The 18,761-nt window shown below is 42.1% G+C and overlaps 1 protein-coding gene across 1 annotated transcript; it reads right to left on the bottom strand.

Moving 5' to 3' along the window:
* Window positions 1-548: 548 nt before the first annotated feature.
* brwd3 (bromodomain and WD repeat domain containing 3) lies at window positions 549-18,353 on the bottom strand. Its single transcript, XM_084373293.1, has 40 exons — window positions 18,188-18,353; window positions 17,975-18,033; window positions 17,842-17,871; window positions 17,597-17,656; window positions 16,140-16,290; window positions 15,865-15,963; window positions 15,572-15,732; window positions 14,572-14,793; window positions 14,269-14,369; window positions 14,090-14,160; window positions 13,181-13,281; window positions 13,021-13,061; window positions 12,823-12,927; window positions 12,573-12,723; window positions 12,338-12,472; window positions 12,133-12,261; window positions 11,598-11,823; window positions 11,356-11,496; window positions 10,985-11,168; window positions 10,786-10,879; window positions 10,524-10,694; window positions 9,731-9,804; window positions 9,456-9,648; window positions 9,204-9,314; window positions 9,012-9,119; window positions 8,762-8,886; window positions 8,585-8,667; window positions 8,389-8,500; window positions 8,192-8,253; window positions 7,364-7,519; window positions 7,158-7,278; window positions 6,927-7,052; window positions 6,114-6,189; window positions 5,964-6,020; window positions 5,711-5,854; window positions 5,432-5,584; window positions 5,170-5,339; window positions 4,757-4,845; window positions 3,339-3,473; window positions 549-3,246 (listed from the first exon to the last, which is right to left on the bottom strand). Exons 1-40 carry the CDS (start codon window positions 18,219-18,221, stop codon window positions 2,402-2,404), a joined length of 5,406 nt encoding a protein of 1,801 aa, XP_084229419.1. The 5' UTR covers window positions 18,222-18,353; the 3' UTR covers window positions 549-2,401.
* Between the last annotated feature and the right edge of the window lie 408 nt (window positions 18,354-18,761).

The following is an 18,761-nucleotide window of genomic DNA, read 5'->3' as shown; positions in this document are numbered from 1 at the left end:
TGGGACAATAAAGTATGTTATCTTACTATTGTGAAAAGTTTATTATCAAACATGGTTCAATATTATCAGCACCTGATGTTTTTAATGAAGTACTTCAGATTTTCCTTCATCACTTCGTACATATTTATAACCAACTCATTTACACACCTAGTCACCTTTTCTTCTTTACTTGTATGTACACGTGACACACTACATCCTTTATGCATTGATCTCTTCTAATTCCCATCATCCTCCAGCATCTCTGCAGTTTCTAGGTGTGGCAGAGCCCGGTGCGTCACAGCTCAACCTTGTTTGTTCCTCGTCTGACTCACCCCCAGCTTTCAGTGAATTAATGCAGTTACGCACTTGCAAATAGTACAGTCAGGTTTATGACTGTCTATCACGGTCGATAGGCTACAGTCCCCAGTATTCTGTGACTCGTGAATCTTTGCCTTCGGTGCATGTTTATGACCCCACGGTCGTTAAAAGAAAAAAAGGCTACAGATGACTCAGTTGCAGTGCTGGCAAACAGCTCATGCAGTTTGTGCTGAAATCATGAAATCAACAAATTCATTCTGAGAAATCCAATTTTTTATTAAAAAAAAGAAAACACATACAATCAAAACATCGCGTATAAAAGACAGTCACATATTCCACCTACAGTAGAACGTTATTGTTGTATTTGCCATCCACTAATCTGATGCTTTGAGGCGAGACTAAGAGCCGGCTACTATATGAAAATAAGATTCCAAAATATGAATCTTAGTCTTCTCACACTCAGAATAATTTCTAGACGCTTTTAATGCTGCCGCTCGGAGCACCCTAGATGCTGATTTGTGTGTTTTTATCTCTGAGAACCCTCTCTCTTATGACCACACAGAGGCAGAGTAATGACGAGGTGGGTTTGGATTAGAGCACCCAGTGTTGAAATGAGAACTTGAGAGCCAGATTTCCTGGTTTTGTCCTGACTGAATCAAATGATTTACCGACCAGCGACTGCACACACTTCAAAGTAAACATTAATGATGTATCCATTTTGATGTAGCTCCACTAGATTTTTAGAAACACTTCCAGGAATCACTCATAAAACCAGGCAGGAAAACTAGACAGTGATTCTGATTGTAGTATATTATGGAAAAAGCAATCATGAGTACATTGATCTACCCAAAAATAAAAAAAATAAAACAGTCCAGGGGGATAAAAATGGCACAACAAACTAACAAAAGATGAAGCTTCATGATACACAGGCTGAACTTCAAACTAAAAAAATAAAGACTGAATTTATGTGTGCTGGCACAGTTTAAACAATCTAACAAAAATCATGAGCGCTTTCATCTCATTTCTCTTCTTCTTTATTACTCAGCTGCCATGTGGAGTAGATAAATGTGCAAATATTTCCTTTTCCTCGTCACTATGAACGTACGAAATAGCTAAAGTCACCCGAATATAATACAATGGAAAAATAAATATTTCTGTGGAAGAAGAGTATGCCAGGAACCCCTTTTGCTTTTTGCACATGCTGGGTGGAGAGGGTGCGATGGAGGCGACCATGAATAATCGATCAGGATGTACAAAATACAAACACGATGCAGTGGCTTTTTTACCCAAGAAAAGAAAAAAAAAAGAAAAATCACCTTTACCCTTAAAAAAAAAAAAAATCTGATTCTAACATGATTTAAATAGCTGAAAAACAGTCAACATCAGCAAAGGGAAAGCAGGGAAAACATTTAACATTCACACCACTATCTGTAGGAGCTGGGATGACTGTGGTGTTGTCACTGTGATTCCTCGGTATTGCTAGTGCCCAAACTACTCGCCTTGATCGCACACAAAATCTTACTGATGCGAGCTCTGAAAACTAAGGCTTGTGGTTGTGAGGAAAGACCAAAAAAGTTGACATCAGTAACCTTGAGTGATACTGCACACGGTTTTCACAGTGGTCGTGACGGAACTGGTGACCACTAGCACGAAGAGTTTTGTTAAATTACTCGTTGAGAAAAAAACAACTGAGAAATAAAACATGAGCACCATTTTTTTGGCATCTCCGCATCCTTCTTTGGTGACCAGGAGTAAGAAAAAGTTGTGAGAGGTGCAGAAAGGAGGGGTATAGTGTTAAGTACTGGACGTGATGGAGGAGAGGAAGAGCAGTGTCTCGAAGTCTCCTCCGGCAAGCGGTAAGGCCGAGGTGAGTTAGTCCAGTTGGAGAGGGTCCGTGTTGAACAGTAGCTCTGTCGACCTCCTTGGCGACACATCGGGAGGACCAGCTTTCAGATTGAGAGTCGTAAGCAGTCTCAGATAAAAAGAAAATCACATATATATATATTTATATCATATATACACTTTTACAAAAAAAAAGAAAAAAAAATCCCTGAAGTTTTACTCATGTTTGACAGTCTTGAGGTTTGAGTATGAGTGTTGTATATTAGTGACCCCAGCCCATGAGGTGGCTGACACGTGCCTTCTCAGTCATGCGGCGTACCCGTCCTGAGCGGGACCGACCCAGGTTGAGGGGGTCTTCCTTCGACCCGTGGCCGTCGTCCTCCGAGTCATCCCTGTACAGAACTGTCCTGCGGCCCTGGTTGCGTGTGTTCACCCTTCGAGACTTGCACTGGTTGCCTCTCGGACTGCTAGCTGCTGCTGCTGCTCCTCTCTGCACCTCACCAGAGTTGTCCTCATCCTCCTCCTCCTCCTCCTCTTCTTCTTCTTCCTCCTCCTCCTCTTCTTCCTCCTCAGGTTCCTCCTCCTCCTCTGGCTCCTCCTCCTCCTCCTCCTCTCCCTCATCCTCTTCTCTTTTTACATCCACCTGTTGCTGTTGCTGCTGCTCCTCTTCTTCTTCTTCTTCTTCTTCGCCTTCTTCTTCTTCTTCATCCTCCTCATCTTCCTCTTCCTCCTCCTCCTCCTCCTCCTCCACCTCTACCGGCAGCTGCACTCGTGCTTTTTTAGGTCTCTGTGCTGCGTCCTCTCCTCCTTTGTGTCTCCGTTTCCCTGAGGCGGCCACCTTACCCTTAGCCGAGAGCCGTACCGACAGGCAGGGTGCTTTGCTGTAGTCGTGATCTCCACCTTCCACGTACTTCTCCACCTCAGAATCGGAGCTGTCCTCGCTGTCTGACGATGAAGAGGAAGAGGAGGATGATGAGCTGGAGGAGGACTCCGACGATGAGCTGTTGGATCCAGACTCCTCCCCCCCCTCATCGTCATCAGACTGCACCGCCCCCCGACTGTGCTGCTGTCTGGAGCCGTTACTTAGATGTAGGTTACGCTGGTGCCCTGGATGCAACACAAAGAGGACAATGGTTCATTTCTGCAGCATATCTTTGAAGTCATATTAATATGAAAGGTGTTTATGAAGCCTCTGATACCTGACTTCTTCACTGGAGTAGCTTGGCTGCGAGTCACCCGTTGCGGCCCTTCGTTTCTGCTCTCGCTGCTCGTCCCTGAACTTGGGGAAGAAGGCTGGATGTCCTCTTCCTCTGCTACACTGCTGCTTTGATGAGCTAAAACAACAACACATAGATAATTACCAATACGTTGATAACATGACTGTAATCATTATTTTTCATTAAGGGTGTCTCGATTTCGATTCAAAATCAAAAATGTATTAAAATAAGCCTTCAGTTTCAATCATCAAAAGCAGAAGCAGGCCCAAAACAACAATAAAAAAGGAGAAAAAAAAACACCATCACACAGCTATTTAAATATTTTTTGAGAAGAATTTGGAAATGCAAATGACAATTGTCAGTCAATGATCCGTTTATCTTTCCAAATTCTGATGACACTGTCTAAAGCCCAGTTCAGACCAAAGATTTGTGACGGGACTAATCTCCCGGCCTCTGGCTGATGGTGCTGCCAGTGACTGGTTTTAGGACGTAATGCACGTCATCAGTTTCACCTGCCAATAAGTGCCTTGTGGTGAAGTTAGCTTGTCAAACTCTCAGCCGGTCAAGTGGCAGAGTTTTTCAGCTTTTGACGGAGGAAAGGGAAAATCAGCTCACTGGTTTGTTTGAGTTACAGCTGTGACTGTATGACGCAACCCTGAACGTTTAAATTTACTGCTAAACTGACAACTTCACTGCTTTTCCTCTGCATTTACAGCCACTCTTGGCCGCTTCCTCTCTCTCACTCACTCACTCAACCACACATTCACCACGCACACACCTTTTGTTTTTGCAGCTGCATCAACACTAGAAATGCACCTGTAGCAAGTAACTCTCTATCACTGTGCTCATTCATATTTTAAGATGCAACAAATTATATCCAGCTATGAAAAAGCCAGACAAGACAACTGTTAAAACGGTATACAGAGTACTGTACAGAGAGTTGTTGCAATAGAGATGATACGCCGTCTCATATAGTTGCATTGGTGTGAACTTGAAAGTTTCTAGAACTAAATATGAATAATTAAGAGGATCGCTTAAAATTGTGTTAATGCCTTAAACTTCTAATTACTGTTTGCTACAACATGCAGAATCTAAATGGTTGTCAAAACTGTATCTATAAAGGAAAATCTATTTTCTTCTGCTTTCAGAATGTGTGCACACAGCAGTAAGCCCTCCAAGCTGCCCATGCCCACATAAAACTGGTGGCAGAAGGACTTGCAGCCCTCTTATTCATTTGAATGGAGGCCAGGCCACAACACAGCGGGGATGCAAACACAGGGGGCCCGAGAAAAAAAAAAAAAAAAGGGCGGTTGTCAGGCAAAAAAGTTGAAGCAGACTAAACTTTTGCTGCACAACACAGCGACCTGAAAACACACTGAGCCACAACAGCACACACTTACCCTGATATGATCTCTGAGAACGATTCTTGGTTGAGGTCTGGGATTTTTTTGGCTTTGACACCTTCCCTGACTTGTGCTTCCCTTTAGGACTGGACATATGGAAACAGAGAAGAGACAGAACATTTCAGAATAATTAGATACTTTATATAACAGCAAGGTGTCTGACACGTTTATCAGCTGAAATTTAAGGTGTTGAAACACCTAATAGACCAGAACTAGGACTTGTTTTTCAGCAGAAAACAGATGAGAAGAGAAAACAAGAAACCATATTTACTGTATTTCTAAAGTTAAATGTAAAGTATAAAAACAGGCTTCAAGCTTAATGGAGCAGATGCCCCACATACACTGGAATGAAAGAAGTCATGTAATAATGTGCAGTGTTCAGTGACATGCTTGTGACTGAGGCTCAGTACCTGGGGGATGGACTAATAGGTGGCGAGCTGCCTCCGTTGTGCAATCTGTCCCTGTAACTGAGTCTCTGACGAGCCCGCCGCTCATTCTGACAGGCAGACTTGTAGTCGGAGATGATGGAGATGATGTTCTTTTCAAAGAAGGCCGACAAGCTGAGGGTCATTGTGTAGATCTAAAGCGAAAAAAAAAACAAAAACAAGAAAGTGGTAAAATCACTACTAGACTGTTGCACTGATTTTGTAAATCTCAAGGATGACACTTCACCTGTGATTTCTTGTTCGGCGTGTACGCTTTGGAGTTGCTGAAAATGAGGCGCACGTCTTTGGCAAACTCCATCGGATTTTCATAGTTCCCTTCAAACAGCGTCTCTGACACTGTACTCAGGTCCATTGGAGTGTCAATGATGTCTCGATAGTCCTGAACACAACAAGGTGAGAGAAGAAATCTTTAACTCGACTTCTCATTATACTTTTCTACTTGTGGCATGCATTTTTGATGTCATGGATGTCATGTGAAGTGTCTTCTGGCGTCAGTGGACTTTACCGGATACTCAAACAGATCCACAGGCTGCCTGAACGGTTCTGAATCTGGCGAGGTGATCATTCGGCGCACCAGTTCTCGGCATTGACCTCGCCACGCTTTCACATTTAAAACCACACCTCGCTTCTGAGAATTCGGGTTCCCTCCCTTTTAGAGAGAAAATAAAACAAACTAAGACTGGAGCTACTGTAGATGATTTTAAGTTTGCAGCAGTCTAAGGGGTTTGTTGTAGGATGTGGACTGTGGTGCTTCTTACCCGATGTCCAGAAGATGTGCCTGGAGTGTCCGAGTCCACATCCACATCCAAGTCGGCCTGCAGAGGAACACATACACATTACTATTAACAGCAAAACAATAATCCAGAGAAGGAGCAGAGGTAATTGTGCACTTTACACAACTCTCTTACCGTCGCTTCTCCTCCACTGCTGATCTCAGACTTCAGTTTGTGATACAGATCCAAGATGTCTGCGCAGCTCTGATCCCTGAAGAAAAGAGGGAGCAAAGGAATCAAACCCGTGTAGAAATATTAGATAATTGTTAATACCAATGTTGAAGGGGGTGCAGGATATAATATTTTTGCAGATATCTGATCATTTCTAACTCATTTTGCCCAATTGCTGATGCTGTTATCGATATATGCTCAGAATTTTTTCCACCTACAGAGAGAGCACATCAAGTCTCCCCTGCAGTGCCATTAAATGCATTTTGTCTACTTGCAGATGTAGACATACACCGCTTTTAAAAATGTCCACACTCACTGGGCCAAATAAAAAAAACTACTTTGTTCAGTTTGTGTTAAAGCCTTATCTTATCGGCCTAGCATATTGGCAGAAATCTTCATTTTAGGCTGGCGCAGATACTTCATTTAAAGCCTTTATTGGCCGATAGTGATGACATGCAGATTAGGGATGGGATGATAAAAGATTTTATTGTGGATCAGATTACTTGTTAAGATTTATTTTGTTTGTTTTTCACTAAAAAAATAAGATGTGTGTCCAATCTCTGCAATATATATATGTGTTGCCTAACTAAATGTAAGGTTAAAGTGACTCAATTTTAATTATTATTTTAAAGTTTTAAGAATATTTTACTGATTACTGGGATCAAATCGCAAATTATGTTGGAAAGGATAATCGTTGCATGAAATTTTCATATTGCCCCATGCAGATATTACTGTGCATCCATAGTATCAGTCAGAGCTATAACTCTGGAGTCTTACCCGATGTAGTGCAGGAGAACGTCAGTCACCACCTTGGCAGATGCTACTATGGGGCTCTGAGGTTCGTTGAAAGTGCGGGCATTGTGTTCAATGTAGCGCACCTCCCACATTAATGCAGAAATCCGCCTGCAGCAGAAAAGAACATCCACACGTGAAGCTCGATATATGGCTTAGATATACAGTATACGGAAAAGATGAATCGTGTGGCGTAGCTTATGCGTGCTGCTCCACCTGTAAAAGCGGTTCTCCAGCCGTTTGCGGATGGTGCTGAGGTCAGTGGGGTACGCCACCGCAGTGCAGTACAGAGGGTAGTCCCGCAGATTTACTGGTGACGCGAATGCCTTGGCTACCTCTGTGGACAAACAGGAGGGAGATTAAACATGGTGGACATGGAGGTCGGATTTTTTCCTGTAAGGAACAACCTTGTGGTGTCTTACCCAGTGTAAGAAGCTGATCGATGCCGCAGATGACTCTCTCGCAGTCTTCGTCTCGTGTGTGGGCACCCCACTCTCCTTCCTGAGGCGTGTAAAGAAGAGCCTTCAGCTCCTCCTCTGCCACCTCCACGCCATCACCAACCTGCTCTGGCAACGCAGCTGATGGAGCCACAGAATGTGTCAGAGAATGAAGCTGTATTTAGTTAACCGTTCGGCACATATAAAAAAGCAAAAAACTGTGTTTTTTCATTTAAACAATCCTGATTAAATACTTCAGTTCATTAGAGGTTATATTTTACAAAGAAACCCGTCTCTTAATTTGAAGCATGAGAATGAAGTAAAATCACAAACCATTCTGCTACTATAATAAAATGGAAGAATGAGGAAATTAAATTAAGAAAGCCAAAATTATAAATGGATGACCTGGTTGTATAAATCATGCCAAAAAGGAAAAAGTGCCCCTTGAAAAGGAGCAGCAAGTGGTTTCAAATCAAAAGATATGGTAATAAAGTATTTTGTGATACAGAAGGTTCCCAACCATTCAAGTAAAAGGCACTAAAAGGCACGAACAGGTTGAAGTCTCTAAATGCTAAAATAATTTACCCTTTTATCTGCTAAAAAAAAATGACAGTCTTCATGAAAGAAGACATTATTTCTTGCTTTAGGAATGCGTTACGTCCAGAGTTGTTTTCGACTGACCAGATTTTGTTAAATGCTTTACTAGTTTTGAAAATATTCATAAAGAAATCTGGATCAAAACCCTTTTTCAGTATGACAATTTACATTTAAAGAGTGCAGTGTGGTCTCATTAAACTGTGTGATAATACTAACCTTCCTCAGGAATCGGCTCCATGTCCCAGGGACTCATCTTCTCCCGCTCACCATTATCCCACCTGGTGAGACAAGAAAAAACATCAGTTATTTATTAAACCATACAATGTGCAAGATAACAATCACTTATTTCATTTAGCTTGTGAAAAGTGACTGTTGATACATAATGTTGGAGTGGAGAACTCCTCCAGACGTACTTTACTGCATAGCACTGAAACAGGCTGTCTGGATACTCCAGCTGCAGAGGCTCCTGGTCCTCCACTGAGCCGAACCACCAGGCGTCGTCAATGATGCTGCGGAACCTCATACCTGAGGAGAGCAGAGTAAAATGGGACCAGAACATACCCACAACAATGAACGTAAGTGGAAGACACATCCCGTCAAAACACTAACCTGGCTGCCAGTTGTGCTCTTTAGCCTCGTTGTAAAACTGCTGCAGCACCAAGAAATCTATGACATCAGGCATGTCATGGTACCTGTAGAGTGTGGGAAGGAAAGCAGAGTGAAATTCATATGCTTCAGTGTACATTCACTTATCCTGTAGTGGGTGTACTGTATATAAATGCTCACTTTAAGGAGAAAGAGTCATTGGTCATCTTCCCTGAGACTGGGTCCAAGAAAGCCAGTTTTAGGCAGCAGAGGGTCGGAGGTCCCACCTCATACTTGATTCCAACCACCTTCACAGATTCCTGGTCCTGAGGGGGTTAAAGAAAATCCATAAAAAGGTAAGACTCAGGATGAATGAACAGGAGTATTTGTTGCTGTGGCGCATTTGAGAAGTAATCAGATAAGTGGTGATTAATTAATTAAAAACACTCACCCTGAGGTCAAGTCTGTTCCAGGGCTGTTTCTGAGGGTTGATGCTGTAGGCCTTGGCCCTGCGGACGGCTCGGACATAGGCCTGATGACCCTGTTTGAAGTAGATGAGCTGGAGGAGGAGAGGAGGACCGTGATCACAAATGCATGAAATGTAATGTATTTTTCTGTTTGATAATAGAGTGACACTCCTTACTTCATCTCCCATTTGTGGAACAAAAGGAGAGCGGTGTGGGATGGTCTCCATTATCCAGGATGGTGGCAGCCACTCCTCCGCATCAAGTCCAGCCAGAGAGGATGTGGGTTTCTGAGTACATACAATTTGTTGGTCAGGCTACAGTGAGAAAGGTGCTGCAGGACAGCATTCGAAAGATGGAGCACAGCTAATGTTTTCCACAAAGACATGTTTTCAGCGTGAGCACAGGAGCTGCAGGTCATGTTAGCTCACTTGTTTGGTCTCCTTGGGTTTCTTCCTCTTCTCATTTTCCTTCTTCTTGGCCTCTTTCGCCTTGTCATCGCCCTCTTCCTCCTCAGAGCTGCTGTAGCCTTGAGGTTGTACGGGTCTCCTGGTTGATCGTTTGGGCGGCTGAAGGTTGATCCCGGCATCGGCAGTCCAATCTGAATATTCACTGGAGGAGTCACTGAGAATGAAAAGGGGCTGTAGTTAGTAGGGTGATTATTATTAAATCCTGAAAACGCTAATGCTCAGTCGAAGACATGTACCTGGAGCTGCTTTCAGTCTGCCACTGAGCTTCACCATCAGAGGACGCCTCGCTTTGCTCCACCTGTTCTGCTGCCTGAAAAACACAGAAAATTATGTTACTATTATGATATACAGCGCTCTTCTCTGGCTTCTTTACATCGTATCCATTTTCAAGTAGAGTATTTTCACATCATTTTTTATTTTCAGACTGTTTAAATGGCAGTTTTGTTTTTTTTTAAATTGTGCAACTTTTCCAATAGTTGATTTTTTTTTTTATATCGAAAAATATACAATAAAAACATCATATTACAGATATATGTCTAGAACAGTTTTGGCACTGAAAATAAAACTTTAAAACTTTGATTTGAAAACAAAACCTGAACTAAAAAAAGAAACATTGGCATTAAAATATTTGTATTTGAAAAAGTTGCATTAGCATTGAACATCGTTCCACCGAAAAAAAAAGCCCCACAGACAATATTATTATTTCATTTTGTTTAGATTTTTATTTTATTTTGATGTGTTTCAATGACAATCTTCTGATTTTGATTAATGTCTGTCATTTTTAATAAGTTGAGTATAGCGGACAAAAACACATTCATGAATGAAGAAAAGAATCCAATCAAAATGCAAAAAATATGAAAAGAAAATCATAATTTTTAATGTCTGTATTTTAAACTTCAGTGGAACTTGTTTCACTGCCACACATTTCACATGCCAGTGCTACCAGGTTTTGTTTTCAATGCCAAATGTAACTTTTGATGCCAACATTTAATGTTGCTTTTCCAGCCACATAAGAAAGACGAAACATACCTCTCCATCGCTGTCAGAGTCTACCTGGCTGTCAGGGTTGCGCCGGTTGCTGCCGTTTCGACTCCTGGTCCCGGGACGGCGGACTTGAGCTGAGCGGGTCTGATAGGCGTGTTGCTGCTGCTTTTTCTTGCTGGGCCGCAGCGAGCGGAGTCGAGTGGTCAGCAGTTCGCTCTACAATTGCGAAAATGTGGAAAGCGGGAATGAATTGATAGTGATGGTATTTGTGAGTTGTGAAAACAGCGGTGAATGAAGAAGATTGTACCTTGGGTGTGCAGGCTGCTGGTTTCTTCCTCCTCTCGGCATTGTATAGAGAACATTCCATGTCACCTTTGGCTTTTCTGCACTCCTCCAAAACTCTAATAAAAAAAACAAAACATTATGAAATTATACATGATTACTAAAGAAATTATATAAAAAGATAAACTCCTTCCATCCATTGAAATTCTGTCCCTCAGCCTCACCTGAATGTCCCTTGCGGCACCTCATTGACCACCACTCTGCGGCTCCAGGCCAGCAGGTCCCTCTCGGTGGCCACCTGACTACGCAAGGCATTATGCTGCATCTGCCACACCCCGTCCACCTGCCCACTTCTGTGCGACTCAGCAGCTGGAGAGGAGGCCACCACATCTGGATCTGCATCATTAGCTAAAAATACGGAGAAACCAGCTTGTTTTGACGTTTTGTTGCTTGGGAAATCTGACATTTTTGGCCACACGAAGCTATTAGAACACTGGTATCTACACAATACTCATGCTCACAACCGAAAACATCCTACTAGACTGTATATCACACAGAAAAATTGTTTGCTGATAAAATGTGAAATAAAAAATACCTTCTGCCTCATCAGCCATGTCTTCTCCGTTTTGAAGCTCGTCCTGCTCGTTCTGCAGCTGCCTGATGAGATTGTCCAGTACGCTTTCTCTGTTATCTGCCGTTTGCTGGCCAAGCACCTGCTCAACCAACTCTCCATCACCTGAGCAACAAAAGGGCAAATGTTGGGTTAAAAACTCGATTCGATTATATTTCAAACTCAAGTATTCTGAACGGTGCGAGTAATGACGGAGCAGGCTTTACTGTTAGCCATGTATCCAAGCTGGGGCACTAGCTGCTCCTCGTTGCAGGTTTCTCTTCCTGGCACCAGGCGCTGGTAGTGAGGGGGGTGAGGATTCCCATCGACATCCACCAGGAATGGCGGAGGCATGAGGTGCGGGGCTTGCTGCGTCTGTTCGTCCAGCACATAGTTGTTAGCGTCACGGATTAGAGGTCTGTAGTCCGTGTGGAAGAACATCTGGTCAGGAATCTGGAGGGAATAAACAGTAGATTTGTGTTGAAGATGCTTGGATGCCTCCCTGCACAGGGCAGACCAGGAGACAGAGTTAGTTACAATATAGAGCGTCTTTGGGGTTATTAGCAGTCTTCCCTACAGTATTTCAAATGATCCTTGATGACACGTGGCCTGAATTTGGGTCTTATGATTGTAGAACAGTGTGCGTGACCACAAATACAAAAAAAACTATCGAGTCTGAATGTTGTTCCGTTGAGAAAAAAAGGAACTGAAAGATGATTATTAAGAGTAAATATGTTTTAACCAACAGTTATGTGCAGTTACCTTCTCATATGGTCTGCTGCAGCCGAAGCCAAAGATGAGCAAATGGCCGTGTGAGTCAGTGCAGGCGAAGTGTTGCCCGTCAGCTGAGAACTTGCAGTCAAAAATAGCACCGTGGCCTTGCCCTTCAATCTAGACACAAAGATTTAAATATTAACTCAACGACAGTGTGAATCAAAAACAATGATTCTCATTGTCGATCAGTTACCATGTTGAAGAAGTTGCGGATCTTGGCTCCTTTGGTCAGGTCCCACATGTAAATGTTGCCATCATGGCCAGCAGATAGCATGATGCGGGAGTCGAATGGGTGAGCCTCCAACACAAACACCTCGTCATCATGGCCCTTGGGGAGAGAGCGAACACATGCTGTTGGTCAGTATGTGAATCACTAATTTATTCATTCTATTAGCAGCACAGGACAAATTCCAGCTTCAGCCACTCACAGATAAAACATGAAGCAGCTGTCCAGTGGTCGTGCTCCACGCTTTGAGCAGGTAGTTTGACACTGCTGTGATGACGGTGCTATCTGCGCGGTCCCAGGCCACCATGGTCACCACCAGCTTGGTTTTATCATCCCCACTGGCAACAGCACTCCTGGAGGAAAATATCCCATCAGACAGGAAACACCAAAGCAGTTTACAGAGACAGAAATGGTACCGTGAAACTCTTGTGGAACACTGTTTACTCTCTTACCCAGGCAGCCTGGCAGCCATGTCTAAAGTGATGCTCTTCCACTCTTGTTGCTGGTAATGCCAGATCCTAGCTGTGCCGTCTCGACTGCCACTCACAAACCTTAGGCTGGACACATACACACATTCAACTGTCAGAGGCTTTAAAACCACACTAAAGAAACAGTTTGAAGTCTATGTAACTATTAGCAAATACACTCACCTGTCACTGTTATTGCTAAACTGAACGACAACAACTTTGTCCTAAAAAAAACAGAAAGAAGTACATGTATTAGAGTTACACAGACCTTTCTTTAAAATAAGGTTAATGCATAAAACAGATCTGAACAAGGACGACACAGTTACTGTGTATTGTTTCCTACCGTGTGAGCGTCCATCTCAGAGACCTTCATCGGAGTTTCAGCACCAAGGTAGTAGACCCTGATCATATGATCAGTGCCACCAGTAGCCATGAACATACCACCTGTTAACATTAAACAGAATCAAATATAAGAGAAATATATTCAGTCTACAACAACATCTATAGAGCCACATCCTCTCATTCTGTTGCTGTTTATATATGTTTATTATGTCTGCCCAGTGAAGCCTTAAAAAAAACTATCGAAACATTCCCCATTTTGAAAACAAAGTTTTTCTAAAATTACAATGTGCCCAATTCATTCAGGTGGGCTGCCACAACAAATGTATAACTATTTGTCCGCAGTTATTGTGTTACTCAATGGACATTGTCACGCTGAAACCCCTTTCACACTGGACAAAAAAACCCACCAACACCTGGCTTTTGTCTCCAGTGGAAAAAAGGGCACAATTGGCATTCATTCCCAGTCAAATGACTCAATGCAGTGACGCGTGTTCTGTACGCTGGACCATGAAGTTTTCAATCTGCTCCAATTGGAGCCGTCCCCAAACATTGTTCAGATGGTGTTGAGTTAGGAGGAGAGACGACATCGAACATGACGCAAGAAAAAAAAGGAAAGGCAAACGCCCTTACTGGCAATAGGACAGGAGACAATTGCTCTTTTTAAGAAGGTTAATCGGCACTTAAAAACCTGGCATAAACACGCATATTTTTAGTAATTAATATAAAAATGGTATCAGACTCCCTGTTTATTTGCTGAGGTAAGCCAATGTTGATGCATAAAAACTACTACTCAAACTACTTCATCATTTTTCCGTGTTGTCAGTTGTCTGGATTTGGTTCGCTGCTCACAGCAGTTGAGGGCATGTACATCTGATAACTGAAATGTTACCAAGGAGGGAAATACACATACCACTGCTGAAGGAGGAAGTAGAGACCTGTACACCAGGACGGGACCGCTCAACAAACTTGACTGGTTGATCACTGAGGAAACATAAAAGCTGTTGTTACTTCCGTGAAAAAAGGAGCATCTTTAGAAAAGCTAGAATGTACAGAGCTAAAAACGCTGCAACAGATGTTTCAAAGACTTACTTGAATTTCATGCTGATGGAGTGCCACTTCCAGAAACACACCATGCCGTCTGCACCGGTGGAGGCCAAGTACCGCGTCGTCCCTTTGACAGCAGGACAAAACTAAGGGGATAGAGCGTCAGTGTTGGTTAGTCACAGGCATTTAACACAAGGCTAAAGCTGCAAATAACTAGTTTTGTGAATGCTGACGTGGAGTAAAAGGAAGACAATCTACTCGATAAGGGTAATATAAGATTTTAAAAAATGTTACTGGCCTGAATCCAAACTTCCTATTACCATGTTTGAGTAACTCCTTCAGTCTCACCTGTATGGATGTGATGGAGGCACCATGGGCCTGCAGAACAGTGATGGGTGCACAAGTGCGTAAGCACCACAATCTGATGGTTTTGTCACAGCTCGCTGAGGCAAGGAGAGTGTTCTCGTGGTTGACGCCCATGTCACAGATCTCTGCAGAATGGCCGCGGAGTGTTGCCAGGAGCCGGCCGTCATCTGTGGCCCAGATTTTCACCAGGCAATCATCAGAACCCTGAAACACATTTTGACATTGGCAACAGATAAATAGGACGGTTTTATTAAAAAACTATCTCCATTAAATGTTAGGAAACAGCTTGTGAGTTACTGTCAGCACCATTTGTGACATGTGGTCGTGTAGCGACTTTTATAATACAATTAATACAATACAACTTAATGTAATTTTGTCACAATTAAAATCAAAACTAGCTTTTAACTGATAAATCATCTACTGCTTATTATTACAAGAGTATTTCTTCATTCTTTCCCTAGTATTTTGCTTCTCTTAATCACCTGTGTGTTGGACCGTATAGTGTAACTTCATCAAACATCTGATTTCGCTGTGATTCAGCTGAACCTGCACTCATTTTGTTAGAGTAAGATCAGACTTAGCACACAGCTTCCAGTTTAGCTGAGCCCATTCTAAACTGTAGTGACACAGCAACAGCCCCTAGATGTAATGCTTTCATTAACATGTATTTTATGTAAAAATGACATGACCAGAAAGTGTTTACAATGTTTTGCAATGGTTGCAAAGGGTTCAGAAGCACCTGAAATGTATTTTTGAAATTGATTCTGAACTAGAGTAAAAACAAATTCGTCACATGTTTGTGTTTCATGACAGGACTTCATACAATAATCTATAAGTGTTGATTCACATACCTCAACCCTTGCATATTATCTTTGCAGCATTTGTATAATTTACTTAGCTCGGACTGGACAGATGGAAACAGAATTAGTGAGACACTACAGTTGTGTGGCAAGAATCATCTGGCCCAGAAATCATCACTCACCGTAAATATCCGACGACCGGTGCGATCAAAGGCTACGCAGTACACTGAAGAAAGGTGTCCGAGAATACGTTTGTGTATCTTCATGTGTTGGTAAGTGGAAGACGGCAGGGCCTGGCCGATACGAGCTAAGCCTGTGGCCTGGCGAGCACCCATGATGGACACTTGATATGAAGAAAAACAAGAATGATTAGCGAAGGCAACAAACTGTTAAAGCAGCCTTTATTAGTCTCAATTGCTCTAGGAGCTTTGAGTTTTTTAAATGGGTATAAATCAAAATAGAAAGCTTCACACACCAACATTGGGAGGACCTCCATTGCTGACTGGAGGTTCTGGTGGACGTCCTCGATGGAGTGCAGCCACAGCTGAACCACTGCATACTTTGTGGCTACAACCTAAATCGCACAGGTAGCGAATTAAAAAAATATTGAGAAAAATGGATGATTACTGATTTGGAAACAGACCTATTGCCAACAAATCACACAAACACAATAACTAACAATTACTACAGTATTAATGCATGGACTGTCCATAAAAAGGAGCTATGGTATGATGCGATGGAAATGCTCACTTTTGGTGGTACGCAGCAAAGACTGCCTCCCCAGCCCCAAAAGTGTTTGGACTCCAGGAACACTAGGTGGGATCTCCTTCTCTATTAGAGGGCCTATCCGCTGGCAGACACGGAGCAGATAGTCCGCAGGAATGTGCTGGTTCAAAATCACCTGCAGGAGACATGGACAGCTATTATGTAATACAGCAAATATAAAAGTAGCCTTTAATGAAAAATGGCAAAGTAGTATTATCTCAGTTAGTGTCAAATTGTTCAAATTAGTTAAGTTTAGATAAATTAAAAGGAATTCCAGTTTATTTAAACAGATTAAACGGCCAGTATTTATTACAGACGGCCCCGTAATAATTTAAACTGACCATTAATGGATTTCTGAGGCTGATCAACAAATATTTTACAGTTCTAAATATCTGACAATGACGTATCTGCTGACTCTCAAGACAAACATTTTTGATAATAGTCCTGCACATGATCATTACTTTTTTTTTAACAACTTCCCATGCCGTGTAGCAATTCCAGACATTTTATACTTTAAAATTACTTTCTGTACTGCAGTTTCTTGTTATTTATCAGCACAAATACACACCAATACGGATATATCAGCAGTAAGCTTACACTATCCCATATGTTGGCCCAAACAATTTATCCACCTCGCTCTATTTCCCAGTTATTTCGAGGAAACAAAAATTGTGTCCATGACAGCAAATCACCTTTAACTGCAAAGATTTTTTCAGATTTTGTTGCTTTGGATCTATCTGTATCCTTTATTACATTGTAAAACTCAAAAATTCAGCTGGCATCTCAACTAGTTTCTCAACTGGTCTCTCTTAGACTGGGACAGAACAATCTCAAAGATGTGATATAAACTAGACATTACAAAGAAAACAGTGTTTAGACTTTTCGCCCTTCAACTCAATCATAATTATATTCAGGACGGACATAAATTACACGATTCTTCTTTATTGTTTTTTCCTGTCTCTTCATGTTTACACCCATAATCCGAAGCATGGTTTTGTGATGCAGCTAGCTGAATAACAAAAAAGAGAGGGAGGGTGAGGGAAAGCAAAGGGAGGGGCAGAGAAGCTCACAGCCAATCAAAACACTCGCCTACTAGTCTTCCGGTTCGCTTGCAAAAGTAGCTGTGATTTCATTGGCTGCAAGAGAAGATCGACAGCTCCCGGGCTCTGGCTCAGCCTATCACTACGTGCCGTTGTCTCTATTCTCCACCTATTAGCCTACACAATAGCAAAGCCTGCTCGTAGTTATTTAAAAATAGGCCTATACTAATATAAATGTTTTATTGTGTTTTTATAAACAGAAATACATTGTCACCGTGTTTAATCCAGATGGTTGGCTGGAATAAAAATAAACACATCCGGTACGACGCAACTGTCGATTAAAGAAGAAGTTAATCGCTTCATTTTAATAAAAAAAAGTTAATTATGACAATTCACACTCACCCAGTCTTGGAAGGTCCGTTTGTATTTCTCCCCGTCCCAACTCCATCGTTCAGGGACCAACTAAAGTTAAAGAAAAAAGCTGTAAATAGGTGGCACTAAATTGCCAGTTTCGTCCCGGCTCGGCAACACGATTCTTTGCCTAAGACCGACGAAAATTACTGAAAAGTTGCCCAAAAGGCGGCCAGATAGGCAGTATTACGGAAACCACACAGAAGAAAAACACAGAAAGGTCCTGATGAACCTACCTCATACTCCTCCAGCTCCTCGATCAGAATCTAACAACAGACACACAGTTAGCGTTAGCTGCTAGCATTAGCTCCGTATTTAAAATAAATATAACCGATACGAGTACATATTTGGCGTATTGCGGGATGTTACCTGTGCTGCTTTTTTACAAGGTCCCGACTGCAGAAATCTGGCGATGAGGTAATACAGTTCTGAAAAGAATGAGAGGTATATTAGCTTGGTACCAACTCAAATACAGCCGAGCTAACGTTAGCTAGCTGCGGTTGCACTCGGTTACTTAGCTCGCTACAAACTATGTGAATGTAAAATATCCTGTCGCGAATCAAAGGGGCAGCCAGCACTCACCCGCTTCAGTTTGTGAACACTGTTCTCTTGCCATCACTTGATAAGACAGGCGACATTAAGACAGACTGATGTTTTAGCTTGCTCGTTAGCCGCCGGCTAGCTAACAGTAGCTAGTTGTGTGTAGCTAAAACAGGCTAGTGAATGGCCTCCTCCTTTCTCAAGTTGTTCCCGGACCACCTGGTGCTTTGTGTTAGCGCCCTCCAGTGAAACAATGCTATACTGGGCATTTTTTTTAATTTTTTTATTTATTTAAAACGAATACATATGATAAACAGGACTATTTAAATATTTACATCTGAAATGTGAAGTCCAGAAATTTGAGACAGATGAGGTTTTTTATTTTCAGTAACCTATGCAACAGTCAGATATTAACATTTAACTCCTTTTGTCTTCTGTAAACTCAACAGAGGTAAAATACTATACACAGTTTTTGGAAAGATTTTTAAGATGAGTCTTTTTTAGGTGGCCAGTGTCATCTTGTGAATGCAAAACATCATTTACCCTAAGGTTTACAACATGTTGCTGTCATATAAGCTACATACATCCATGCACAGTAGCCTACATGCTGTAGATA

The sequence above is a fragment of the Pagrus pagrus genome, assembly GCF_965226575.1.
Source record: "Pagrus pagrus genome assembly, chromosome: 14".
In the NCBI taxonomy this organism is placed as follows: Eukaryota; Metazoa; Chordata; class Actinopteri; order Spariformes; family Sparidae; genus Pagrus; species Pagrus pagrus.
This window is presented reverse-complemented; position numbering and strand designations above follow the sequence as displayed.